Source organism: Pogoniulus pusillus, chromosome 12 (genome assembly GCF_015220805.1).
Source record: "Pogoniulus pusillus isolate bPogPus1 chromosome 12, bPogPus1.pri, whole genome shotgun sequence".
Lineage (NCBI taxonomy): Eukaryota > Metazoa > Chordata > Aves > Piciformes > Lybiidae > Pogoniulus > Pogoniulus pusillus.
Window position 1 is genome coordinate 33,478,031 of NC_087275.1, and position 26,675 is coordinate 33,504,705.

A 26,675-nucleotide genomic window follows, 5' to 3' on the forward strand; every position below is an offset into this window, starting at 1 on the left:
CCACTCTCTGGGTGCAGCCATGAGGTTCAGTAGAACTGAATTTGGCTCACAATCAAAAACAAAGACTGGCTTTGCTGCTGTGCTCTCTTCCCTCCCGCTGTTTCCCCTTCCCCTAGCGGTGGCCATCTGAAGCTATCTGCCTCCCTCCTGTCATTTAGATTCTGATTGCCACAATTACAGCCTATAGCTTTTATCAGCCCTGGGCCTGCAGGAATGTTAGACTTTGGACTAATGTTCTCTGATACTATATCTAAATGATGTTGTAGATGCTGATGTGTGGCCATTGGAAACCAAACTGGGACCACTCACTCTCACCCAGTAAACTGGGATGAGCAGCACAGGCTGCCTGGAGGAAGAGCTGCTGCACAGCACCAGTGCCTTTTCCTTCATGGTGGGGCAGGGTGGCCCTTTGTAATCACAGAGCCAAGCAGGCTGGCAGAGAGCTCCAAGCTCCCCCAGCCCAGCCTAGCACCCAGCCCTGCCCAACCAACCAGACCATGGCATTCAGTGCCCCAGCCAGGCTTGGCTGCAACACCTCCAGCCACAGCCACTCCACCACCTCCCTGGGCAGCCCATTCCAGTGCCAATCACTCTCTCTGACAACAACTTCCTAACAACATCCAGCCTAGACCTGCCCTGGCACAGCTTCAGACTCTGTCCCCTTCTGCTGCTGCTGGCTGCCTGGCAGCAGAGCCCAACCCCACCTGGCTACAGCCTCCCTGCAGGCAGCAATGAGCTCTGCCCTGAGCCTCCTCTGCTGCAGGCTGCACCCCCCCAGCTCCCTCAGCCTCTCCTCACAGGGCTGTGCTCCAGGCCCCTCCCCAGCCTTGCTGCCCTGCTCCAAACACCTTCCAGCACCTCAGCAGCTCTCTGCAATGGAGGAGCCCAGAGCTGGACACAGCACTCCAGGGGTGGCCTGAGCAGTGCTGAGCACAGGGGTGGGCACAAGAACCTCCCTTGTCCTGCTGCCCACACTGCTCCTGAGCCAGCCCAGGATGCCATTGGCTCTGCTGCCCACCTGGGCACACTGCTGCCTCCTCTGCAGCTCCTCTCTGCCAGACCGCTGGCAGCCCTGTGCCGGGGGCAGAGCCCGGTGAGCTGTGTGCCCGCTGGCAGCCCTGTGCCGGGGGCAGAGCCCGGTGAGCTGTGTGCCCGCTGGCAGCCCTGTGCCGGGGGGCAGGGCCGGGGCAGCCGGGCGGCAGGGGCTGTGTGCCCGGCTCGCAGCCCGCAGAGGCCATGCCATGCGTGCACAGGAGGTAAGCCACGCGTGAGAAAGGCCCCTCGGGCATCAGCGCTCCGGTGCCCAGCCCCGCCCGAGGCCCCGGGCAGCGGCGCTGAGCCTGCCCCGGCGGAGCCCCTGCGCGGCCCGCCCCGGGCGCCACTGCCCTGCGGGGCGATGCGCAGCGGCCGAACGCCCCCGGGCCGCCGCCGAGCCGCGGTACGGAACCCTCAGCGCCAGGAGCCGCAGGTACCGGCGTGCCGGAGCCGCTGCGGCCGGCGGCAGCCCTGCGCCGGCAGAGGGTGGCTCCTCCCGGGGGCCCGGGGCCGGGCAGGACGGGGCGGACCGGGCCGTGTGCGGCCGCGGCCCCGCGGGAGGCCTCTCCGCTCCCCGCGGTGCCTGCCTGTGCCTTTGCTGCCTGTGCCTTTGTGCCTTTGCTGCCTATGCTGCCTTTGTGCCTTTGCCTTTGCTGCCTGTGCCTTTGTGCCTTTGCTGCCTTTGCTGCCTGTGCCTTTGCTGCCTTTGCCTTTGCTGCCTTTGCTGCCTTTGCCTTTGCAGCCTTTGCTGCCTGTGCCTTTGCTGCCTTTGCTGCCTTTGCTGCCTTTGCTGCCTTTGCTGCCTTTGCCTTTGCTGCCTTTGCTGCCTTTGCCTTTGCTGCCTTTGCTGCCTGTGCCTTTGCTGCCTTTGCCTTTGCAGCCTTTGCTGCCTGTGCCTTTGCTGCCTTTGCTGCCTGTGCCTTTGCTGCCTTTGCCTTTGCTGCCTTTGCTGCCTGTGCCTTTGCTGCCTGTGCCTTTGTGCCTTTGCTGCCTTTGCTGCCTGTGCCTTTGCTGCCTGTGCCTTTGCTGCCTTTGCTGCCTTTGCTGCCTGTGCCTTTGCTGCCTTTGCTGCCCGTGCCTTTGCTGCCTTTGCTGCCTTTGTGCCTTTGCTGCCTTTGCTGCCTTTGCTGCCTGTGCCTTTGCTGCGTGTGCCTTTGCTGCCTTTGCTGCCTTTGCTGCCTTTGCTGCCTTTGCCTTTGCTGCGTGTGCCTTTGCTGCCTTTGCTGCCTTTGCTGCCTGTGCCTTTGCTGCGTGTGCCTTTGCTGCCTTTGCTGCCTTTGTGCCTTTGCTGCCTTTGCTGCCTTTGCTGCCTTTGCTGCCTTTGCTGCCTGTGCCTTTGCTGCCTTTGCTGCCTTTGCTGCCTGTGCCTTTGCTGCGTACGCAGGGTGCAGCGCAGGGCCCAGGCTGCCTGCTGCCCGCAGAGCTGCCCGCACCAGGGTGTGCCAGCAGCGGGGTGCTGCCCGGCAGGCAGCACAGTGCCTTCTGATCGAGGCGTGCCCTACCTGCAGGCTTGTGGCTTCCCAGCACAGCTCAGCCAGTGACGGGCGCGATGAGGCAGAAAGGGGCAGGCAGTGCCCGAGCTGCTGCCAGGTGGCTCGCACCGTGGGGGTAGCAGGCTGCAAGCCGGGAAGGGGCTGGCAGTCACCGCTCACGCTGCGGGGCCAAGGGCTGGAGCGGAGGGCTGGCGGACCCGAGCAGGGGAAGCCTGGAGCAGGCCAGCTTGCCTGCAGCCCTGGTGCCGTACCAGACGCTGTTGTCTTTGCTCCTAGCCGGGCAGGCTGGCTGCCACCACAGGCTGGCTGACAGCAGGCTTTAACCCTTCTGTCACCCAAACCCAGCGGCTTTCTTCCTGCTCTTGATGCAGGTTTGGATTTCCTGCAAAGGCTGAAGGTATTTCCCTGTCTCAGTTGCCTGCTGCCCCTTTTCTGGCCGTGGCACAAAGGCTCTTCATGCTCTGGCCAGCCTTGCAGACCACTCTGGAGCTGCAGCCTGGGCAGAGCCCCAGCTCAGCTGAGCCCGGGCAGCATCCTCTTCCCACGGGGCAGCAGTTGCCCTCTCAGGCTGCACAGCCCCTCCGGGCTTGCAGTCCCTCCGTCCTGCAGCGAGTCAGCTGTGGGGGGAAGGCTGATCCCAGCAAGCCTGCGTCACTCATCTCCTCTCTGTCTGCTCAGTGGCAGCAAGCCCAGACACGAGAGGCTGCTGGGCCGTGCTGGGGTTCAGAACTAAGCTTGTGCTGGAAGATTCATCTCACATTCTGTTGTGTTAGGGCAAAGGCAGTGGGGATGCAGTGAATCCTTGTCTGCTTGGTGCCAGGGACTGCACTTAGCTGTGCAATGGTGACACAAGGCTGAACATCTGCAGTGTGGTTCAGTGGGACTCTGCCACCTGCTCAGCTCACCACAGTGCTGGAGCTGACACACTGAAATCACAGAACAGAGTCACGGAATGGTTTAGGTTGGAAGGGACCTCAAGGATCAGCCAGTTCCAGGACACCTCCCACTAGAACAAGTTGCTCAAGGCCCCATCCAACCTGGCCTTGAACACCTTCAGGGAGGTTATGGAGCACAGAATCACCCAAAGTGATGGAAGATTCTGTGCTCCACAACCTCCCTGGGCAACCTGTGCCAGTCTCTCACCACCCTCAACCTGTGCCAGTGTCTCTCCACCCTCACTCTCAAAAACCCTTTCCTAACATCCAGTTCCAATCTCCCCTCTGCCACTTCAAACCCATTCCTCCTTCTCCTCCTCTCCTTCCCAGACCTTGTCACTAGTCCCTCCCCAGCCCTCCTGCAGCCCCCTTCAGACCTTGCAAGGCCACTCCAAGCTCTCCTCCAAGCCTTCTCCTCTCCAGCCTGCACAGCCCCAACTCTCTCAGCCTGGCCTCAGAGCAGAGCTGCTGCAGCCCTCTCAGCATCTTGGTGGCCTCCTCTGCACTGCCTCCAACACTTCTATGTCCTGCTTGTGCTGGGGGCTGCAGAACTGCACCCAGGACTGCAGGTGGGGTCTGAGGAGAGCAAAGCCAAGGGGCAGAATCCCCTCCCTTGCCCTGTGCCCACACTGCTCTGGCTGCAGCCCAGCACAGGGTTGTGTCTGGGCTGCACTCACCCTGCAGGCTCCTGTGGAGCTTTGCATCAGCCCAGACCCCCAGGGCCTGTTCCTCAGGGCTGCTCTCAGCCGTTCCCCACCCAGCCTGGAGCTGTGCTTGGCACTGCACCCACCCAGCTGCAGGACCTTCCACTTGGTGCAGGTGCACTCCCTGCATAAAGTGAGGTGACTTCCCTTCTCTCCACCACATAGCACACTGCTTGGGGGTCCCTGGGTTGTGCAGGCACCCTTGAGGTTTCAGGTCTGTGCATAGGCAGGGAGCAGCCACAGGCCAGAGCAAGGAGCAGAGGTGACTCCTGCAGCACAGCAGAGAGGTGACAGCTGTGAGCTCTGCCTCTGAGGAAAGCACCAAAGTAAAGGGGAGATAAACCTCACCTGCTTGTAAAAAGGGAACTTTGGGTCAGCCACCCCTGTTTTAGTACCCTAGAAAGTGCTGGGGCCAGTGTGCAGCTAATTTGCCAGCATGGAAGAGAAAATAAGAGTTAAAGCAAATGGCCAACATAGTCCTTGTGCTCTGCTGGAGAAGAAATCATATTCAGGTGATAATAGACATCATTCTCTGCTCTGACAGGCAGCACAGAGCAGCACAGGAACCTCTCATCCAGGCTTGCTGGCAAATGAGGAAATGAAGAGCTGGACAAGGCTCACAAGAGGAGCAGAATTAAACCCCAGGCCCTGAGGTCCTCGGGGAAGAAGAGAGACTGTCTGGGTGGTAGCTGTCCCGGGCCTGCCTGCCTCCCGAATCAGCTGGATGTGAAAGACCAAAGCTGTCACCAGGTTTGTGGAGCTTGGGAGGCCTTGGCAGGGTTGCAGTTCCCAATGTTCATAACAGCTCCCTGAAGGGAGGCTGTAGCCAGTGGGGTTGGGCTCTGCTGCCAGGCAGCCAGCAACAGAAGGCAACAGAGGCTCAAGCTGTGCCAGGGCAGGTCTAGGCTGGATGTTGTTAGGAAGTTGTTGTCAGAGAGAGTGATTGGCACTGGAATGGGCTGCTCAGGGAGGTGGTGGAGTGGCCGTGGCTGGAGGTGTTGCAGCCAAGCCTGGCTGGGACACTGAGTGCCATGGTCTGGTTGGTTGGGCAGGGCTGGGTGCTAGGTTGGGCTGGGGGAGCTTGGAGCTCTCTGCCAGCCTGGCTGGTTCTATGGTTCTATGAATGGCCATGACAACTAGCTGAGATCAGTGTCAGGGTCAATTTAAAAGGTACTAGTTAGTGCCCCACGTGAGCCAGGTGTAGAGAGGCAAGAAGCTGAGCAACAGACAGTGCTGCCAGCAAGGTCACAGCTGCAGCATGAGGCAGTGCTGGCAGAGGTCACCAGGAAGGAGGTGTCAGGAAGGTGTAGCATGTGAGGTGCAGCCTTTGACAGAGGCTCAGGCCCCTTGGAGCTCCCTTCCAACTCAACCCATTCCATGATGCTGTGACTTTGCAGAGCCTCTTGAAAGGTGGTTCTGAGCAGTCCCCAGGCCCCTGTGCCAGGCTGCCTCTGGGCTTTCCTCCTGTCGAGGAGCTCCGGCTCCTGGCCTGGTGTCAGTGAAGTTCCTCGGTGTGTCTGCAGCTTATCACCAACTCGTGGGAGGACTCTGAGGTTGTGAGGGAGCAGAGGCAGGGCAGGCCGAAGTGGCTCAGCTGTACCAGTGACAGCACCTTCGGGAAACATTAACCCAAGTGAAAGGGTTTCCTAAGGAGGCCATAAAGCGGCAGCAGGAGCTGTGTCTTCCAGAGTTAATCATTCACTGTGGTTTGTTTGGCCCTTGAGGAAAAACTTTTGCCTTTCTCTCCCACAGTGGCCGAGGCCTATAAAGGGCCTGGCAGGCTGGAGCCAGCCCTTCATGCCAGCCATGCTGGAGGGCTGAGGAGGCAGAGCCCAGCTGAGGAGCGTGCCCGAGGAAATCGACTTTGCCCAGAGGCTCTCCTGCCAGGCACCAAGATGTTGGTGCAGGTCCTGCTGCTGTGCAGCCTGAGTGCTGCGGTGGCCTCTCAGGATGTCACACAGCAGGCCAAAAGCTTTCTGGCAGACTTCGGCAGCAGGGCAGAGGAGATCAGCTACGAGAGCTCCCTCGCCTCCTGGAACTACAACACCAACATCACCGAGGAGACTGCGCGGGCGATGGTGAGTGCCGCGCCCGGGGCTGTGCCTGCAGCCTGGCAGCTGCTTCTGGCCAGCCTGCGCCGCCGGCGCCTGGGCTGCAGCCGGAGACCTGCCCCTGGGCGGCTGTGCCTGGGCTTGCTGTGGCCTGTTGCTGCCTCGCTGGACACCCCTGGGCCTCCACTGCTCTCCACAGCCTCAGGCCGGGGTGCAAGGGTGGGCACAGGCCAGTCCTTACCTGGGGTCACCCTGGTGGCTGGAGGGGACTGGAGGGAAAAAGCAAGGCAAAAAGAGAAGAGCCTGAGAACCTGAGCTGGGTGGAGAGGGATGCTGCCTCTCCCTGGAGGTCCACTGCCAGCAGTGCCTGCCAGTGTGTTGTCTGCTGGGCAGGGCACAGCCCTGAGCATGGCCTGGGCTAGCTGATGCCCTGCAGACGAGGGCATGGGAGGCAGCTCTTGCAGCCAGGGCAGAGCAGGTCTGACACCATTGTCAGCCTGAGCTCACCCTGGGTTCTCGCTACCAGGGGCACTGCCACTGAGCCCACCTTGGGCTCTTGCTGCCGGGGCACTGTGCTCGCCCCTCTGTGCTGGCACAGCCACTGAACTCAGCCTGGGCTCTTGCTGCCAGGGGCACTGTGCTCGCCCCTCTGTGCTGGCACAGCCTGGCCTCTCCTGAGCATGCAGCCATGCTGTTACACACTCACCGATGGTACCATGTGGTGCGCCACAGCCTTTACCCAGTGGGGGCCCTTGCCCTCACCTGCTGCCCACTCTCCTCATAGTGAGGGCCATTGGTAGGCTGCCCGGAGGTGCTGGAGTGGGCAGAGGAAAGGAGAAGAGGGATTTCGGGAGGCAGGCAGGGCTCTGTTCCATAGGCAGCTTCCAGCTGCAGGAGAGGCCACAGCCTCTGTGCTGCCACTGTCCTGCCCTGCAGTTCTGCTTCTCAGCGCCGGCCTCTGGCTGTGCCAGCTGCTGGGGGCTCCAGGCAAGTGCTGTGTTTGCCAGGAGCAGTCAGCTGCGGTCTGGCTGGGTACTGACAGTGCTGTGCCTCAGCCTAGCATCTCACCATGCCAACAGAAGCACCGTAGTGAGAGTTTGAAAGTCAGCTCAGCCTTTAGAGAAGAGTAATTTGAGCATGGAAATGAGGCTGGACACTCTGCATCTACTTCTGCACAACAGTGGAAAGCTTCCACTTTGTGGCCTTGCAGCTTGATTAGATCATGGTTTAATTATCTCATGTCTCAATTAAAGCAAGGAGACTGATCAGTGACTAAGCAGTGCCAGCCTGGAGTGCTCCTGAGGCACAGGTACTTCAGCTGTGGCGCCTCCAACCCTCGCCAGTACCTCCAGCATTAATGAGATGATCATAAAACCCATGAGGAGATAGCAGCAGGAGGAATCAATTAGCTCAGCACTCAGAACGTATTTTTTTGCCTGCTCTCTGAGCAGCAGTGGTAAGAAACCAACCCCCACCCCCAGCCCCTTTCTGCTGGAGGAGCAGTGTTAATGAATACTGTCCCTGGCGGCTCCGTGCCCTCCCCTCTGTGTAAGCTGGGCCACAGAGACTGTAGCTGTTCCTCCGACCGCTCAGCCTCTTCCTCTAGCTGGGCAAAGGCAAGGCAGCAGGAGAACCTCTTTCCCCCGGCTCTTGTAGCCCACGAGCCTCATCTCCTGCCCTGCTGCTCCTAAGAGCCTTCTCCATCCCTGCTCAGGACAGCAGCCCACAGACAGCCCTGCGGTGCTGCCCCTCCCGCGGGCGCTGGGCCAGCTCCTGCTTGCCGCTGGAGGTGCTGGAGCCAGCAGAGCTTGAAAGCCTCCCGCGGAGGGGCTGCCCGGGCAGGGGGAGATGCAGGCGGGAGGCTGCCCAGGCCTTGTGTCTGCAGCGAGCCGACAGCTGTCCTGCGGGCCGTGCCCCACGGGGCTGGGCAGCCCAGGCGCGGCCCCGGCTCGAGTGCTGTCTGGCCGCCTGCTTGCGCGGGGGCAGTGTGCCTGGAGAGCTCCTCAGGCACGAGTGGCAGTTGTGTTTCCCGAGGCCTCCGCAGGGAGCTGCTTCAGGTGCCCTCTCCGGAGCCCAAGCAGCTCTGGCGTGAGCACAATGAAGGGAGCCGTCCCCGGAGCCAGGTTAGTGCTCCTGTTGCCATCTGGGAGCCAGGTTAATCGATGCTGCTCCTGTCGCCATCTGGGATGGGTGCTGCTGCGCTGAGATCTGTGCAAACACATTAAAAGGAGGCTGAAGAAGAGCAAGAGAGTTTCAGCTCCAAATGCTGTGCTTGTGATGCCGCTTTGTGCACTGACGTTTGTGTTTCATGTGTCCGGGAGGTAAAAGCACCGAAGGATGAGGACTCTGTCTGGAGCCTCCCGAGCCCAGATCGTTCACTTAGCAGGATGCAGGGGGAAATGCTGTTTGCATAACAAAGAGGCTTAGCAGCTTCTCAGCTGCTGACTGTCGCTGCTACTGAGGCAGAAACGAGACGTGACCTCTTGTGCCCTGGCTTGGCTCCAGCTGCTGCTAGGCACAGGTGGATGAAGAAGAGCACTAAGGGAAGATGCTGTGGTGGTCTGGAGCAGCAGACAGCAGAGCTGGGTTATGACAAGCAGGGTGTGGGAACCTCTCCTGCCTTTGGCTGTTTTCAGAGGAAAAGTCTTGCCTAGAGGTGTGAATAAAGCAAAGGCAAAAGCTCTGCAGCCGCTTCAGCACACAGCGAGAGCTCAGCCTGCAATCCACAGGTGGCCTTCACCAGTGCAGTTTTGCCTAGAAGGGATGTTTTTGCCCACTGACTTTGCACTCTTCTTTGCAAGACTAACTGAGGGCTTGTGTGAACCCCTTTCAGAACGAGGCTGCTGCCAAGTGGGCTGCGTTTTACAGCAAAGCCTCCCAGAACGCCAGCAGCTTCCCCTTGCCCAGCATCCAGGATGACCTCACCAGGCTCCAGATCCAGGCTCTCCAGGACAGAGGATCCTCTGTGCTGTCACCAGAAAAATACAGCAGAGTAAGTGGCTGAATGTAGCTTGGTTTTGTCAGGTGAGTGGAGCCCTGAGCAAGGGCAGGGTGCTGTTGGCATCCTGCCTGCCCTGAGATATCTCCCAGTGTCAGCACGGAGCCTGCACCCGTGCAAGGTGCTCTTAGCAGCGGAGGACTGGAGAGCTGATCTGGCTTGGGAGTGTTCTTCAGGTCAGCAGTTTTGTCATGCAATGGATTTAAAACACACCTCAGGGCTGGCCTTGCACAAATGGCTGTGTTAGTTGTGAGAGCAAAAGAGGAGCTGTGCTAAGTGCATGGCTAAGGCCAAAGCTGGGGCAGTGCTCAGGGAGAGGCAGGTGAAAGGACACTGATGAGTCAAAGAAGTGGCAGGAGCCTCTGTCAGCACACGTTGCATTATCAGATGCTGACAGAGCAGGGACACTGCTGTGCACCAGGCACTGAGGTGTCTGCAGCTGGAGAGGGTTGGGGACTTCCTTCCACAGCAGATAGCTGAAGGGCAGCAAGTCCTAGCAGGGCTCACAAGGAGCTCTGCCGTTTGCACTGGCAGGGTAAGGCACAGGCAGGGGTACAGACCTGGCTCTGACGGGGCCCGGAGGCAGCAGCTGTGCAGACTCGGGAGGGGTTTGTAGCCAAGCAGCTGAGGGTCACATCAGCTCCCTTTTGCTGGAGGTCAGAGTGCAGCACAGCACTGCCAGAGGCTCCCACAGCCCTGACTAGAGGAGCCCTGAGATTCCTTGGCAAAGGCCAGCAGTGCTGAGCACCGTGTAGGAAAAGGACTGCTGGCTCTGCTGGCTGGTCCCAAGGTGGGCTTCTGGGAAGGCAGACGGTGCCTGCTGGGCAGTGCTGGCAGCTGCTACAGGCACACATGTTCTGAAGCAGAGTGCTCTGCCTCGGGTGAGGAGGCATTTTCCTCAGTATCCTCCTGTTGGGGCACTTGCACTGCTCCTGAATAACCACCCTTGGGGCTGACACTGGTTTTGTCCTTGGGAGGTCAGGTTTTTTACAGCCTGTCAGCCTGCTGGGAATACTGAGGTATTCTTCACTGATACAGAAGTACTCCTGGCTGCCCACTTACATTAATCATGGAGTCATAGAGTCACAGCATGGCTCAGGCTGGAAGGGAGATCAGAGCTCAGCTGCTGCAACCTCCCCACCATGCCCAGGGACACCTCTCAGCCACACTCAGCTGCTCAGGGCCTCAGCCAGCCTGGCCCAGAACACCCCCAGCAAGGAGGCAGCCACAGCCTCTCTGGGCAGCCTGGGCCAGGCTCTCAGCACCCTCACACTCAACAGCTTCTTGCTCAGCTCCACTCTCCCCCTGCTCTGCCTCAGCTCCAAACCATTGCCCTTGGCCTGCCTGCAGACCCCCTCAGCACAAGTCCCTCTGCAGCCTTCCTGCAGGCTGCCTTCAGCTCTTGGCAGCAGCTCTGAGCTCTGCCTGGAGCCTTCTCCTCTGCAGGCTGCACCCCCCCAGTTGCCTCAGCCTGTGCTCACAGCAGAGCTGCTCCAGCCCTGGGAGCATCTTTGTGGCCCCTCTGGATACAAAAGCATCCTTAGATGCCCACTTATTTTAAAGCTGACAGGGTCCAGGTTAGAGCTGGTCATTAGCTGCCCCTCCCAGTGGCAGTTCTGCATAGTTCTGATTTAAAACATTACAAAAGAAATCAGAGCCCCAGAGGAGTGGCTGGAAGTGGTGCATGTCTGTGCTGAGCTGTGAAACCCTCAAACATTAGAGTGCCCAGATCAGAGCTGTGTAGCGGAGCTGCTGAGGCAGACCTGAGTGCTCTCAGAGGCTTCCAGCTGAGCTGAGCCATGAGCTGCGACTGCTGCACGATGGAGGGCAGGCAGTGCAGCAGGTGTGATGCAGTTGCTAAAGCCCAGGGGCAGCAATCAGGCTGGCAGCATTTGCAGAAGGGGCCCCTCTTGGTGCCAGCCTTAATGTGACCTGCCTGGGGAGCTTGGCTGGAGACAGGCTCGTGGAGGTGTCCTGTTGAGCTTTATTGCTGCTGCCTGTGCATGCTCCGTGGGGCCAGGCTGTTCTCCTTCAGCCCAGAGCTCTGCTGCCTGTGCATGCTCTGTGGGGCCAGGCTGTTCTCCTTCAGCCCAGAGCTCTGCCACCTGCTGCCTGTGGGCAGGTGATGTCTGTGCCAGGCCTGACGCAGCAGTGCACTTAGGCCAGGCCTCTGCTTCATCTCTGAGGAGCTTAGACATGCTTCAGAGGGTGAAGTGTTGAAGCAAGCTGCTAAGGCATCAGCCCAGGTGGGCGCTGTTTTGCACAGGGTGGGGTTCTAACGGGCTGTCTCCCGTCTGGCTTGCAGCTGAGCACTGTGCTAAACACCATGAGTACCATCTACAGCACTGGGACCGTCTGCAGGACCAGCAGCCCCTCCGAGTGCCTGGTGCTGGAGCCAGGTACGGTGCCAACCCTGCCCCTGCTCTGACCTCTGCACTCAGCTTCAAAGAGACAGAGCCCACGGGCAGCTCCTGCCTGCTGGGGGCTCCTTCTGTTCCTCCTCCTGCCCACGGCGTAGCCATGGGTGAGCTGCACCTTGCAGGTCAGTGACCTGCAGCGAGCCTGCTGCTTGCTGCCTGGAGTGGGCAAAAGAGAGCTGTCACCTGGGCTGTGCCTGCATCACACTGCTCAGCTGCTGTGTCCCTGCTGTCACCTGGGCTGTGCCTGCATCACACTGCTCAGCTGCTGTGTCCCTGCTGTCACCTGGGCTGTGCCTGCATCACACTGCTCAGCTGCTGTGTCCCTGCTGTCACCTGGGCTGTGCCTGCATCACACTGCTCAGCTGCTGTGTCCCTGCTGTCACCTGGGCTGTGCCTGCATCACACTGCTCAGCTGCTGTGTCCCTGCTGTCACCTGGGCAGTGCCTGTCCCCCCAAGCATGGGTTTTGCCCCTGCCATCACAGGCTGTGGGACTCCCTGGTGTGCTGAGGCCAGTGCCAAAAAGCTACCAGCAGGGGCAGCTGATGCAGGGAGGCTGTTGGAGGTGATCTGCTCCGTGTCCCGCGCAGAGCAGGAGGGGAGCCCCAGAGAAGGCTGCAGCAGAGGGCTGGGATGTCTCAGCAGACCACAGGCCAAGTGCTTTGTTTTCTGCTTCCTGCTGCCGTTTCCCTCCCTGCCTCACTTGCCTGCTGTGGCAGACAGGTGCAGAGATTGTGCCTTTTCCCGTGCTAACTGCTGTTGTTCTGGCAGGCTTGGATAACATTATGGCTAACAGCTGGGATTACCAGGAGAGGCTGTGGGCCTGGGAAGGCTGGAGGGCTGAGGTTGGCAGGATGATGAGACCATTGTATGAAGAGTATGTTGAACTTGAAAATGAGGTTGCAAAGCTAAATGGTAAGTAAGAGCTTTATTTCCTCTTGTCTAGCTTCTGGCCATGAGCAGGCATGCCCTGGTCTTGCAGTGTGCACAGGACCTCAACCTTTTCAAACCACAAGGATGAGTGTTGCACATCTCAGCTCCCTCCCTGGGCAACCTGTTGCAGTGTGGCAGCAGCCTCCTGCTGCACAACTTGTTCCTCACAGCCAAGCTCAGGCTGCTCTGCTCTCAGCTCAAACCATTGCCCTCCTCCTGTCCCTGCAGGCCTTTGCCAGCAGTCCCTCTGCAGCCTGCTTGCAGCCCCTGCAGCTCCTGGCAGGCTGCTCTGAGCTCTGCCTGGAGCCTTCTGCTCTGCAGGCTGCACCACCCCAGCTGCCTCAGCCTGTGCTCACAGCAGAGCTGCTCCAGCCCCCTGCCTTAAGAGCATTGTGCCCTGACTCTGATGATCAGATCTGCTAGGCCTGGGCCAGCAGATGCAGCCAGGTGCTTGAAAGGGTTTTGCAGTAAGGGAAGAGTGCTTCCAGCTAGAGACCTCCAGGCAGATCCCAGGGAACTCTCCTCAAGGGGAAATGGCAGAGGGATGCTTATTTATCGGGAAGGTTTTCTAAACCAGCCTCCGAAGGAGATCTGTCATCTGGGCCAGCTGCAGCTCCAGCTCCCACATCCCTCTGCTTGTGAAGGTTGTCAGGCTGGAGCTGGGCAGCAGCAACCAGAGCTGATGGTGCCAGTGGCTAGGCAGGGAAAATACAGACATTAGAAATGGTCGCTCTGACCTTCCCCAGCTGTGAGCCGCTTCTGCTCCCAGCTTGATGGACCTCATTGGAAGATTTAGTGGAACTGGAAGCTGGATGTCATCCATGGTGCCTGCACCTGCCCTGGTGGTTCTGTGGCTGGAGGACAGGGTCTGCAGCAGTTTACAGGCTGTGTGTGTCCAGCCTGAGCAGAGCTTGCCTGCTCTCGTGGCTGCAATTTCCTTTCACCTCCATCTGCAGCACTTCTTGGAGCTCCCCTGTAGCTGTATGTTCATGGGATGGAGCTGTGGGGCAGCACTCTCCTGCCCAGCCCCAGAGCACTGCGTGGTTTAGGTCCTTGCTTTGGGAGAAGGGCTGCAGGCTGCGTGGCACCACCAGGGAGCTGCACTGCTGTGGTGCCATCTGCAGTGCCCTGCTGTGACCCGGCCACGCTTTGCAGGTTATTCTGACTATGGAGATTACTGGAGAGCCAATTATGAGGCAGACTACCCAGAGGAGTACAAATACAGCCGTGACCAGCTGATTGAAGATGTGGAGAGGACATTTGAGCAGGTAGAGGCAGCAGAAAGCTCTCCCCTGGGCCACGGGGTTGGTTTTAGTGGTGGTGGGCTCACGAGTTGACATTGCTGAGGAAGGAGAGGCTCTGGGCTCTAAACTGGCTGATCTCAGGCCACCCAGGGTTAGCAGACAGTGGGACATAGACAGGACTCTGCAGCCATTCTAGGACCAGCTGTGTCCCCTCGGGCTGCACTGTGCCAGGGCTGGGAATGAGGGAGCTCTGCCGACCCATGCCTCTCTAGGCAGGGCCCGGGGAAGGAGGCTGTTTCCCATGGGGTATCCTTGATACTCTGCATGTAATGTTAGCACTGCTCCCTCCCTTGTGGCTGAGCAGCACTCCTGGGGCTGGGATTTGGACTCAGCACTTGAGCCCTGGGGCAAGGGATGCAGGTCAGAGTGTGCACCCACCTGCAGGGAGAATGGTGTTGGAGACACTTTGGAGCTCTCTGTTTGGGAGGGGTGAGTGGTGTAGAGTGAAGAGCAAATCCTTTGTTTCCTTCTTCTCTGCCTCCAGATAAAACCTCTGTACCAGCAGCTTCATGCCTACGTGAGGCATCGGCTGGAGCAGGTCTATGGCCCTGACCTCATCAGCTCCACGGGATGCATCCCTGCCCACTTGCTAGGTACGTGCACACAGGCCTGGCCTTGCACGTGGGACAGTCACCTCCAAGGCACATGGGAACAGAGCAGCCTGCCTGTTAATCAGGCTATTAACAAGCAGGTTACAGATTAGAGGAGGGGAGAAATGGAGAGGTGGTCCTGACAGAGGTGACGCAGGTGCTGGCTGCAGAGACAGGTACAGAAGGCAGGTAGATGCCCTCGCTGGAGCTGGCAGCACTCAGCTTGAAACCCCAGCACTGGGCTGGGACATTCCCCTCCCTCTTCAGCTCCTCTCTTCCTCGGAAATGGGAGTTTGAGAGAGTTGAGGTTTTCCCTTTGAAAGCTTGTGTCCACCTCCCACATTTCATGACTTTGCTGCCAAAGCCTGCGAGGTCACTGCCATGGCTGTGACCTAGGTGAGGGTGGCAGTGGCAGGCACAGCAGCTGGCAGCAGGGATGTTCAGCTGTGGGTGAAACTTTGACCTGGATTTGACCTAAGCATGACTTGCCAGAGCTGCTGAGCTCCACAGCTGGCTGCGAGCAGGTTGAGTGTCCCGGAGCCGCGTTGTGTGCCAGCGCAGAGTGGCAGACAGCAGTGGCCCTGTGGCACAGCTCGTCAGCAAGCCTGTCAGGTGCTCTCTGGCGCTCTCATTTTCTTTGAAGGGGACATGTGGGGCAGATTCTGGACAAACCTGTATCCTCTGACGGTTCCCTACCCATCCAAGCCCAACATCGATGTGACCTCTGCAATGGTGGAGAAGGTAAGGCCTTGCTGCAGGGGGCAGGTGGCACCCCTGAGTGGCACACCACAGGCCAGCCGCTCTCTAGGACCCCACAGCTGCCCTAACACAAAGGCTTAGCATCCTTTTTCTGCTCTTCCTCTGAAGGTGTTGTGCTGTTCCCCGAGCTGGGCTCCTCTCCCTTTGCTCTGCCTCTGACTCTCTTCTCCCGCAGGAGTGGGATGCAGTGAAAATCTTCCGCGCCGCCGAAGCCTTCTTCACCTCCATTGGGCTCTACGAAATGACTGAGGACTTCTGGGCCAACTCCATGCTGACAGAGCCCACTGATGGCAGGAAGGTCGTCTGCCACCCTACTGCCTGGGACATGGGCAAGAATGACTTCAGGTACAGCAGCTCCTGTGGCCCCGAGGATGTTCAGCGTGGCACTAAAGGGGCACCGCGCTGCTTGGTTTCCTCCTTGTGCTTGTCTTCTGTCTGGTGAGAGGGGAAAGGGAGAGATGAGAGCAGGAATGCTGTGGTGCTGTAACCTTCCTATCTTTTCATCTGAAGACCTAAGGACTTCTGTCAGGTTTAAGCAGAGATGTTGCCTGAGAGAGAAAAACAATGCCCAGCTTTTGGGGCCTCAAGAGGAAGCAGAAATACAGGTGCTGGTGAATACAATTGAGAGCTGTGGGCATCTTCATGTTGAGCAGCAGTGGGCAGCAGTGGTGGGGGATGCTGTAGGGAGCCGTGGGTACCTTTGTGTTGAGCAGCAGTGGGCAGCAGTGGTGGGGGATGCTGTAGGGAGCCGTGGGTACCTTTGTGTTGAGCAGCAGTGGGCAGCAGTGGTGGGGGATGCTGTAGGGAGCCGTGGGTACCTTTGTGTTGAGCAGCAGTGGACAGCAAATGACAAGCTTCTGAGAGCCACCAGCTGCCTGGAGCAGACAGGTCCAGTGCCAGGAGAATCCGTCAGTCTCCTCTGCCCTGGGGAGCAGGGAGGGGCAGCAAGTTCTTACACCATGACCTTACCTGGGGAGAGAGGCTGGAGCCTGGCATAGCCTCTGTGAAAGCTCTCGGCAGCCCAGCTCAGCAGCAGAGCTCAGCAGCCTGGGGAAGGTGACTGGGGGCCTGCTTTGGACGAAATGCCTTTATAATGAGTGCCCAAACAGGGATGAGGTTGCAGGGGTCACTAACACCCAGGGGCTTTACACTGCTGTCTGCCCAGCGTTGGAGGTGGCTTCTGGCTGCCCCACACAAGCTGATCGCCAGGATTCAGAGAGCTTCTCCCCAAACTGCAGCTCTCTTTTACTCCCTCTTCAACTTGAAGGTGCTGAGTTTGCTCTTCCAGCAGGAGCTGCAGACCATGCTAGGAGGTGGCTGCCTGGGGTGAGCCAGGGGCACAGTTCATTTGTGAGCAGCTGCAGCAGGCAGGGCTTGAGCAGCAGCTGGGCAGGGTGTGGGCAGCAGCCAGGCAGCGCCTGAGTGTGTGCTCTGTGTCTGCAGGATCAAGATGTGCACCAAGGTGAGCATGGAGGACCTGCTGACAGCTCACCACGAGATGGGGCACATCGAGTACGACATGGCCTACGCCACACAGCCCTTCCTGCTGCGGGGCGCTGCCAACGAGGGCTTCCACGAAGCCGTGGGGGAAATCATGTCCCTCTCTGCCGCCACTCCCACGCACCTCCAGTCCCTTGGGCTCCTGGAGCCATCTTTCCAAGAAGATGAAGGTAAATCAGTGCATAACCATGGTCTGCTTGAGGGCTTTGAATCAGAGAATCACAGAACCAGGCAGGCTGGCAGAGAGCTCCAAGCTCACCCAGCACAACCTAGCACCCAGCCCTGCCCAACCAACCAGACCATGGCACTCAGAGCCCCAGCCAGGCTTGGCTGCAACACCTCCAGCCACGGCCACTCCACCACCTCCCTGGGCAGCCCATTCCAGTGCCAATCACTCTCTCTGACAACAACTTCCTAACAACATCCAGCCTAGACCTGCCCTGGCACAGCTTCAGCCTCTGTCCCCTTCTTCTGCTGCTGGCTGCCTGGCAGCAGAGCCCAACCCCACCTGGCTACAGCCTCCCTGCAGGCAGCTGCAGGCAGCAATGAGCTCTGCCCTGAGCCTCCTCTGCTGCAGGCTGCACCCCCCCAGCTCCCTCAGCCTCTCCTCACAGGGCTGTGCTCCAGGCCCCTCCCCAGCCTTGCTGCCCTGCTCCAAACACCTTCCAGCACCTCAGCAGCTCTCTGCAATGGAGGAGCCCAGAGCTGGACACAGCACTCCAGGGGTGGCCTGAGCAGTGCTGAGCACAGGGGTGGGCAGAAGAACCTCCCTTGTCCTGCTGCCCACACTGCTCCTGAGCCAGCCCAGGATGCCACTGGCTCTGCTGCCCACCTGGGCACACCCGAGTGACCTTTTCTTGTGGTTCATTTTCTCAGTAGTGTTTTCCCTTCCACACCTTCATTACTGAACATCTTTGACTCAAAACAGACTGTAAGCATTAGCTGTAAAAGGTGGCAACTTTAGCTGCCTAATTAGCTCCTAATGGCTACCACAACCATTACCTTAATTGCATCTCTCTTCAGAAACGGAGATCAACTTCCTGCTGAAGCAAGCCCTAACAATCGTGGGGACAATGCCTTTCACTTACATGCTGGAGAAGTGGCGCTGGGAGGTCTTCAAGGGGCAGATCCCAAAGGAGGAGTGGACCAAGCGCTGGTGGGAGATGAAGTAAGCTTGAGAAACAAAGCGGAGTTTTTGCTGGTTCAGCCAACCCTTTCTGGCCACCCTCTGGAAAACAGGGGGAGGTGGGTCTCCAGGCTGGGAGGTGTGTGATGGCTCCTGGCACTAGGTGTTGCCTGCACAGGGAGAGTTTGGTCTCCAGGCTGGGAAGTGTGTGTGTGATGGGTCTTAGCACTAAGTGCTGCCTGCACAGGGGGAGTTGGGTCTCCAGGCTGGGAGGTGTGTGTGTGATGGCTCCTAGCACTAAGTACTGCCTGCACACCCTGCTGGCACTCAAAGCCCTTCCTTACACTCTCACTTTCACAGCAGCTGCTGGTCTGTGCTCTCCACCAGTGCAGCAGTGCTCATTTGGGGTGGCTGTGTGGACTGCTGCAGCTAGGCAGTGAGGTGGCTATGGGCTTCTGCAGCGAGGGGTGAGGGCGGTGCCCATACACGTCAGACCATGAGAGGAGGAGCAGTGAGTGAGTGTCCCTCACAGTCTGCCAGCACTCCTGTTTCCCTTCCTCCCCAGGAGAGCAATCGTTGGTGTTGTTGAACCAGTCCCTCACGATGAGACCTACTGCGACCCTGCATCACTCTTCCATGTGGCCAACGATTACTCTTTCATAAGGTAGCTCAGTGTTTATTGAATGGCTTACACTCGGTGTGCAGAACAGGCCTCTACTACCCAAAACATCTGCTGGGGACTCTCTGGGCAGTCTCATTTTGTTTAAACTGCTGACTGAAGATCAGTGATGGCAGCAGAGGTTTTGCTGTGGACATCACTGGCTGCTCCACAGCCGTCTCTGAGCAGTGAGAGGCTGCTGATCTTCTTGCTGAGCAGAGCAGCTTTGTGCTGCCACTGAACCAGCAGGAACACGTCTGTGTGAGGTGCTTGCCTCTTGGGAGACACTGTGCCCTGTTCCACCATCACCTGGGCTGTGCACATGCAGTCCTGAAGCATCTAACTGCCTGCTCTATGCCCACCCAGCTCATGTTAAAGGGCTCAGCCCACGCAAGGAGTTGGGCCCTAGAAGCAGACTCACAGCAGCCTGCTGCTGCCCTGGATCTTGGCACTGGGCTGAGTCAGTCAGTGTGGCCTGCAAGCACCAGCTGGCCTCTCTGGCTGGTGCAGCCTGCCCAGCAGCAGCCTCAGCAGACAGGGCAGAGTTTGTGGCTTGTGGCTGCCTCCCAACTGGGTGCCAAACCCTCTGTCTGCCTTCCTGCCTGCCCTTAGGTACTACACCAGGACCATCTACCAGTTCCAGTTCCAGGAGGCACTCTGCAAGGCAGCTAACCACACTGGCCCTCTTCACACTTGTGACATTACCAACTCCACTGCAGCTGGACAGAGCTTGAGGTAAAACTCCAAATCTCTCCTGTGGAGTAGAAATCCGAGTTCAAGAAAGCCTAAGGCACCTTCCACAGCTTCTGGGGTCAGCCAGCCTGCAGCAAGAACAAGCCTAGCTTGAAAACTGAGCACCTCTCTACTCAAGTTGTTTTGACAAGTTGGCTACATTTGTGTCCATTCAGCAGTGAGGGTTTAATTGCCTGTTGATGAGAAAAGAACTGATTCTTGCTAACAGGAATGAGGAAGGAGGGAATGGAGAAGCAAACCTGAGAGCACTGCCCCGGCTGCAGGCTGTTCTGCTGCCTTGGTGGAGCATGGCAGTAACTCACACTGCCTCTCCTTCCACTCACAGACAGCTGCTTCAGCTGGGCAGATCCCAGCCCTGGACTCAAGCACTGAAGAGCATAACAGGAGAGAAAGACATGAATGCAGCACCCCTGCTGCACTACTTTGAGCCTTTGTACAAGTGGCTGCAGAACGCCAACTCTGCCAGATACGTTGGCTGGAGAACAGACTGGAGTCCATGTACGTACAGCACCGGGGGGCAGGGACAGCTGGGGGGGGGCAGGGACACCGCGGGGCCCTCAGGCCCTTGGCCAGCAAAGCCTGTCTCTGGTAGCTGCTGGAGGCTCTGCTCCCTAGGGAAGCAGGCTGAAGGGAGGCAGACAGTGGGCAGTAAGTTTTACTCCTGAGCACTCGGGCTGGCTGCCTGCTGGCCAGAGCTGCAGCAGGCAGCACACATGGGGCTGGGCACAGCCTCGCTCAGTGTGCAGGCACAGAGTTTATTTTGGTGCCCCGTGGCAGCACTGAGAGTGTGGCACAGCTGTGCAGAGGCAGAGAGCCCAAGAGCTGGATGTGTGTGGTGCTGGCTAAGAACAGTGCCTGTTCTGCAGGGTGCAGCCCACCCCTCCTGGGAGCCAGAGCAGCCCCAGCAGATGGCACAGAAAAATCAGCAGTACTTAGTTTGCTGTGGTGTGTGAGGCAAAAAGGGAAGGAAAGGAAGATCACCAAAACCTGCACTGGGTCGTGGTGGCACCGAGCACTGAACTGCCCAGGCTGTATGTGTGCAACCACTGCCAGTGCTGGAACCACCACGGCTCTTACAGCGCGACGCCTGAGCTGCTCATCCCCAGCGGCAGGAGGCCCCTCCCTGAGCAGCTCAGTGTGCCTCAGGGGCTGCAGGCCTGGGCTGCAGGGGTGCTCACTCTGCCACAGAGCTGTCCCGGGGGCACTGCCAGCTTAGCTGTGGCTGAGTGCAGCGCAGCTGCCTGAAGGGGAGACGAATTCAATGGCACACAGCTGGCCGGAGGGAGCTGCCAGGAGACTCCAGCCAGGGACAGCCTTCCTGGCACTGCAGCTCTGACACCAGCTTCATTTCTTCTGCCCCAGATGCTGACAATGCCATCAAGGTGCGCATCAGCCTGAAGTCAGCGCTGGGGGACCAGGCGGTGAGTGTGCGCGGCTGCTGGGGCACTGCTCCCATGCCTTGGGCACTCAGAGGGGCAAAACAAAGCAGGGGCTGGGTGCTCTTTGTCAGCTCAAGTGAAGGATTAGCGTGTAAGAGAGTCACAGATTCATAGAATGGGGTAGGCTGGAAGAGATCTTTGAAGATCATCCAGTTCCAGCCCTGTGCCATGGGCAGGGACACTTCCCACCAGCCCAGGGTCCTCAAGGACTTGTCCAGCCTGGTGTACAACACCTCCAGGGAGGTTGTGGAGCACAGAATAACCCAATCTTTGATCATATTGAGTGATTCTGTGCTCCACAACCTCCCTGGGCAACCTGTGCCAGTGTCTCACCACCCTCACTCTAAAGCATTTCTTCCTAATCTCCAGTCCCAGTCTGCCCTCCTCAAGCTCCGGTCCATTCCCTCTCATCCTGTCATTCCCAGCCCTTGTCAAAAGTCCCTTCTCAGCTTTCTTGTAGTGCCCTTCAGGCACTGGAAGGCTGCTCCAAGATCTGCCCTCAGATGTCTCATGTGAGTTTGCCATCCAGGCTGTCCCCACAGGGAATGGAGGGATGCCTGCAGGGAGTTAAGCTGGATGAATGGAGCGGTCCCGTGGAGGTGCCAATCGATGCTTAGCTGCTAGAGAGCAGGCCTGGAGGGCTAGCACAGGGGCACCTCTGGAGCTGGAAATGGCTGTTTTTTCTCAGCTGTGCCTCTGCACAATTTCTTCTGCTTTTCCTTATCCCTCTTACCTTCAGAGCTTGTTCTCAGGGTAGCCATTCCTGTTGCAATGCGAGGCTCAAGCAGAGGGGCTGAGCCCTGCTCTGCTCTCCACTGCTCTCCGTTTCACAGCCAAGCACTCCTGTCAGCATGCCTTTGTAGAGCTCTGCTTGCCTGTTTGCTGTGATCTTCCCAGGGCCTGATGCATCGGCAGCCCTCCTGCCCCCCAGCCCCGATGCAGAGAGCTTTGGTGTAAAGACTGAGGGGGGCTGTAGCTGCTTCTGTTTCAGACAAGAAGGCTGTTCATTTCCCAGAGCCTTCCTGCTCTCCATCACCCCAGTGAAATGCATTTACAGCAGCTGAAAACCCTCAGCAGCTCTTACGCTCTTAAGCAGAACCTTGCCCCTTCTTCCAGGCTGAAGCTCTCGGTGCCAAGCTGGGGGAGGTAGCTGCAGTGCAGCCCCTTGGTGGCTGTTAATGTCCACTTCCACCAGGGGCTGGTTCCTCACAGCAACTGATGCTCTCTTCTAGCCCTCTGGCACACACCAGCCCCACCGCAGCTTTATTGCTGAGTCGAGAGAGCCTACAGTGCCAGACTGACAGCAGCGGCAGGGAAGGGCTCCATCTCACACCAGTTATTGGCCATTATGGCTAATGTTTAGCTTAATGCCATTTTCACCTGTGCCTCTTGCCAGCACAGCCTTTGTTGTGCAATGGAGCAGCTGTAAAGCAATCTGCTACAGATTCCTTGGTCTGAGTTGCTGTGTGGGCGGTAGGTTCCCGAGCTCTGGAGAACAGGACATGCTTTTTCATCTCCCAGCCCCTCCACACCACCAACTTCTCAGCAGCCTTTTCCCTTCCCTTGCTTTCTGCCTTCCTCTGAACATGCCTTAGGCTGAGCTGCTGGGCACGTGGCTCTGACTGCTGGTATGGCAGCAGTGGCCATGGGTGTGTGCACAAACTGGCATAGAGGAAGGTGGGAGAGAGCCTGGGACAAGACTCTTTATGGCTACTTTATGTGGCTCGTGGCACAGAGAGACTGGGAGCCTTGTGCAGCTCATCCAGAAGAAGCCAGGCTGGATGAGGCCTTGAGCAGCTGAGTCTAGCTGAGAGGTGTCTCTGGGCTGGTGGGGAGGCTGGAGCAGGTGAGCTCTGAGCTCCATTCCAGCCTGAGCCAGTCTAGGATTTGATGCTCTCCAGCAGCCCCATGTAAAGGTACCAGAAAGTGCAGAGGATGCAGTGGGGATGCCCACTTGTCTCTTCTGCAGAGTGCCCAGCAGAGCTAAAAGGTTTGGGTAGGTCACAGCACAAACAGCCCACACTGACCTGCACGGCAGGCAGGACACCTGCTGTGCCCTCCCAGGCCTGAGGATTTGCCTCTGCTGAAGGTCTCTTGTGCTGTCCCTGCAGTACACCTGGGACGAGAGCGAGCTCTTCTTGTTCAAGTCCTCCATCGCCTATGCCATGAGGAAATACTTTGCCGAGGAGAAGCACCAGGAAATTGACTTCCAGTAAGTGGCTCACTTGGCTGTGCTCTGCCTGCTGTGCCCTGCTCAGCAGGGCTGGAAGTGAGTCTTGAGAACTGAATACCAGGGAGGATCCACTGGTAAGGAAGAAGCTGTGTGTGAGAGTGCACAGCCAGAGGGCCTGGGGCTGGTGGCTCTGGAGCACAGGAAGTCTGTGCAGCTCACTGGTCTCACCTGTGCAAGCAGCAACCTGCCTCCTGGAATGCCTTGGGCAAGAACAGCAGTGCTTGTTAGAGGCTGCCTCACCAGGCCCTTTGGTGTCCAGCAGGCAGCTTACACCTGGGGTCTGCTCCCAGCAGAATGTAAGAAAGGGAGATTTTTGTTTTCACCTGGCTCTGTGCACTGCAGCTCAAGCACTCCTGTTCTGCAGCTGAGCTGTGCTTGGGGAAATGCCACCCAGGATCACCCTGGGGCCAGGGTAGCTTCTCCCCAGCTGAGACTGTGACTTTCCTGTCAGGAAAACTGATCTCATTTCCCAGCCCCCTGGCACAGCTGATCAAAGACAACTCTGCCCTTGCTGAAATGTAAAGGTGATGCCACCTCAACAGTTAAACCCAAACCCCTTCTCCTCTGCCTTGCCCAGGACTGCAGATGTTCACATCGGGCAGCAGACACAGAGGATCTCCTTCTACCTCACCGTCAGCATGCCGGGGAACGCCAGTGACGTTGTGCCCAGAGCCGACGTGGAGGATGCCATCAGGTGAGACTTTGTTCTCTGACCAAAGGACAGCAGAAAACCAAAACCCAGCCAGGAGGAAGGGTGGGAGGGGAAGCAGTGCTCAAACCAGCTGAGGCAGGGGATGGTTAGAAAGTCACTTCTGCAGTCAGCATGGAACAGTGGGGTGAGAGGAACTTAAAATCATGTGAAATGCTCCAGGGGGCTTGCAGAGCTACCATCACACCCTGCCTGCAGCAGAAAGGGCTTTCTTGGGATCACAGGGTGCCAGGTGCTGGAAGGGAGCTGTAGAGAGCAGCCAGCCCAAGCCCTGCCAGAGCAGCAGCACCCAGGGGGTGCAGCCAAGGGGGGGTTGCAATGGCTGCAGAGAAGGAGACTCCACAGCCTCTCTGGGCAGCCTGCTCCAGGCCTCTGCCACCCTCACAGGTAAGCTCCCAGCCCCAGCTCACTCAGCCTGGGATCACAGGAGGTGTTCACTGTCTGCAGCAGCTCTGTGCCTCTGGGCTGAGCCCTCTCCAGCACTTCCCTGAGCTCTTTCTTTAGTTGAGTGTCCCAGAGCTGGACACGAGATTGCAGCTGTGGCCTCAGCAGAGCAGAGGGGCAGGAGAACCTCTCTGACCTACTCACCACAGCCCTTCTAATCCAGCCCAGGCTGCTCTTGGCAGTCTTGGCCACAAGGGCACGTTGCTGGCTCATGGGCACCCTTCTGCCCACCAGCACCTCCAGGACCTTTTCTCCAGAGCTGCTTTCCTCATTATTGTTGCTCAAGCAGAGGTTGAGGGGGGAAAGCAAGGCACAGAAAATACACCACGGAAAGGGTTTTCAGGGCAGTGAGAAACACAAGAACCAAACCAGTGCAAGTCTGTGGGAGGGAAACAAGCAAGAAGATGCCAAAGCTGTGAGTTTCCTTCACCTTCCCAGAGGTCTTTCCCAACCTGGTTAATTCTGTGACTTCCAAGAAACTTAGGGTAGAGAGAACGTGGGGCAAGGTGCAGGCTGAGGGAGGGCACCAGGAGGCTGTTTGGCTTCCTTTGATAGATGCCAAGATGGAGCTCCAGAGCTGACCTGGACCTGCCTGTTTCACTGGAATGGGCTAAGCTGCTGCTGTGGCTGCCCCTGCCCACCCCACGGCAGAAGGAGCTCTGGTGCAGCTGTAGCTCCTCAGAGCCTTTCCAGCTGAGCAGTGCAGGGCAGCCTGGCACACTGCAGAGGTCTCACACCGAAGGCTGTTGCCTTTCTGCCACTGACCTGTGAACCCCTGCGATGTGCTCTCTGCGCAGGCTGTCTCGGGCACGAATCAATGAGGCCTTCAGACTGGACGACAGCTCGCTGGAGTTCGAGGGCATCCCTCCAACCGTGGCCCCTCCTTACGAGCCGCCTGTCACCGTCTGGCTCATTGTGTTTGGGGTGGTGATCAGCCTGATTGTCATCGGATTCTTTGTCTTGATCATCACGGGCCAGAGGGAGCGCAAAAGGTGAGTACTGCCTTTGGTGCCCTGGTGGGGACCCTTGAGAGGCAGCCTGTGACTGAGGCAGCAGGCTGCATGCCAGCCGCTCCAAGCCCCACTGGAGCAAGTGAAGGGACTGGAGCTGATTCTTCTCCTCCCATCAGCAGTAAGCTAAAGGTTCATTTTAGAGCAGTTTCCACATCAGCAGCAGCTTAACCAAGCCACAGGGAGCTGTGATGGGACAGGCTTCTGCCAGCCCTGCTGCAAGGGGCAGTCATGGAATGGGCTGGGTTGGAAGGAACCTTAAGCTTCCAACCCCCTGCTATAGACAGGGACACCTGCCACCAGCCCGTGGTGCTCAAGGACTTGTACAGCCTGGCCTACAACACCTCCCTAGGCAACCTGTGCCAGTCTCTCACCACCCTCACTCTAAAGAATTTCTTCCTCATCTCCAGTCTCAATCTGCCCTCCTCAAGCCTCAATCCATTCCCTCTCATCCTGGCTCTCCCAGCCCTTCTCCAGAGTCCCTTCCCAGCTTTCTTGTAGGCCACTTCAGGCACTGGCAGGCTGCTCTTAAGGTCTCCTCAGAGCTCTCTTTCCTCCAGGCTGGCATGACCTGATGAGGACAGAGCATGTGCTGCTGCAGCAGCAGAGGTGCCCACACTCATCAGCACAGGCAGTTCTCAGCAGCACTGCTGAAGCCTGCCCAGGGCTGTGGCGTCCCCTCTGTGGCACTGCATTAACAGCAGTGCAGCTGGGATGGGCTTTGCTTCAGTCTCCCTCTTGCTAAGCACATTGCAGGGCTGCTACAGTTCTGCTTAAGGCCAGCACAGTTCCTCTGGCACACATCTGCTCAGTTCAGCACATTATTTACAGCATGGGGTCTGGGCACCTAGGAGGACTCGAGCAGAGCTTCTAGTGTGGAGTTAATTTTCCTTACAGGAGAGCAAGAGAAAGCAGAACTGAGGCAAGGTCACAGCATGAGGAGGTGAACCCCTATGAGGACGTGGGAAACACCAACCTGGGCTTTGTGACTTCTGATGAGACCCAAACACCACTCTGAAAACTTGGCTGCACCAAAGGTTTCTGGGGTTATTTTCATGTACCAATAGTGCCTAGGCAGGACCAAGCCCCTGTGGATGCCAGCTACCATAATGCCATCTGCTTGGCCATTGAGCTACTGGTTCAGAGACAGCAGCAGCTGAGTCTGCTGTTCGTGTGCCCAGTAGCAAACATGCAAAGATTGAGGATCTGTGTGTTCTGTGGCTTTTGTGTGGGTGATGTGCATAGTCTTGCCCACTGCTTGTGCTGCTTTTCATCAGTGTGCTGCCTTCAACTTCTTGTTTCCTCTGCAATGTGCAGCAAAAGCTTGGGAGCACACAGCTGTGTGCAGACCGAGACAGACATGAGATTAATTCACATGCTCCCGCGGGGAACATCTTGATCTTTCCAGATGGAGACCTTGCAAGAAAAAACCCAGCTGGCCACCAGAAGAGCCTTAGTGATGAGGAACTCAGCTTGACATGAAATAACTGCAGTTTCTGCACCTTCAGGAAGCCTGTGCCACTGTAGAACTGAGACTGGACTGCAGGTGAACCAGCACTGGAACTGTGAGCGAGGTGCAAGAG

The 26,675-nt window shown here is 58.1% G+C and overlaps 1 protein-coding gene across 3 annotated transcripts; it reads left to right on the forward strand.

Annotated features, from left to right (window-relative positions):
* Nucleotides 1–6,062: 6,062 nt before the first annotated feature.
* On the forward strand, nucleotides 6,063–26,453 carry ACE2 (angiotensin converting enzyme 2). Of its 3 annotated transcripts, none has more exons than XM_064152106.1 (18): nucleotides 6,063–6,245; nucleotides 9,052–9,210; nucleotides 11,522–11,615; nucleotides 12,406–12,549; nucleotides 13,723–13,835; nucleotides 14,356–14,464; nucleotides 15,105–15,202; nucleotides 15,396–15,565; nucleotides 16,664–16,890; nucleotides 17,744–17,888; nucleotides 18,412–18,510; nucleotides 19,117–19,239; nucleotides 19,583–19,755; nucleotides 20,620–20,678; nucleotides 22,808–22,908; nucleotides 23,507–23,623; nucleotides 24,880–25,074; nucleotides 25,990–26,453. In XM_064152106.1, exons 1-18 carry the CDS (start codon nucleotides 6,063–6,065, stop codon nucleotides 26,108–26,110), a joined length of 2,430 nt encoding a protein of 809 aa, XP_064008176.1. In that variant the 3' UTR covers nucleotides 26,111–26,453. The 3 variants fall into 3 exon arrangements, with proteins under 3 accessions (XP_064008176.1, XP_064008177.1, XP_064008178.1); XM_064152107.1 differs by having other exon boundaries at nucleotides 6,166–6,245; nucleotides 25,993–26,453; XM_064152108.1 differs by lacking the exons at nucleotides 6,063–6,245; nucleotides 9,052–9,210; nucleotides 11,522–11,615 and adding an exon at nucleotides 11,710–11,758.
* Nucleotides 26,454–26,675: the final 222 nt, after the last annotated feature.

Coding starts and splice junctions, on each gene's coding strand:
- ACE2 (XM_064152106.1), top strand. CDS start 6,063: ATGTTGGTGCAGGTCCTGCTGCTGTGCAGCCTGAGTGCTGCGGTGGCC. Junction 13,836..14,355: donor TGGAGAGGACATTTGAGCAG/GTAGAGGCAGCA, acceptor CTCTGCCTCCAG/ATAAAACCTCTGTACCAGCA. Junction 15,203..15,395: donor CCTCTGCAATGGTGGAGAAG/GTAAGGCCTTGC, acceptor CTTCTCCCGCAG/GAGTGGGATGCAGTGAAAAT.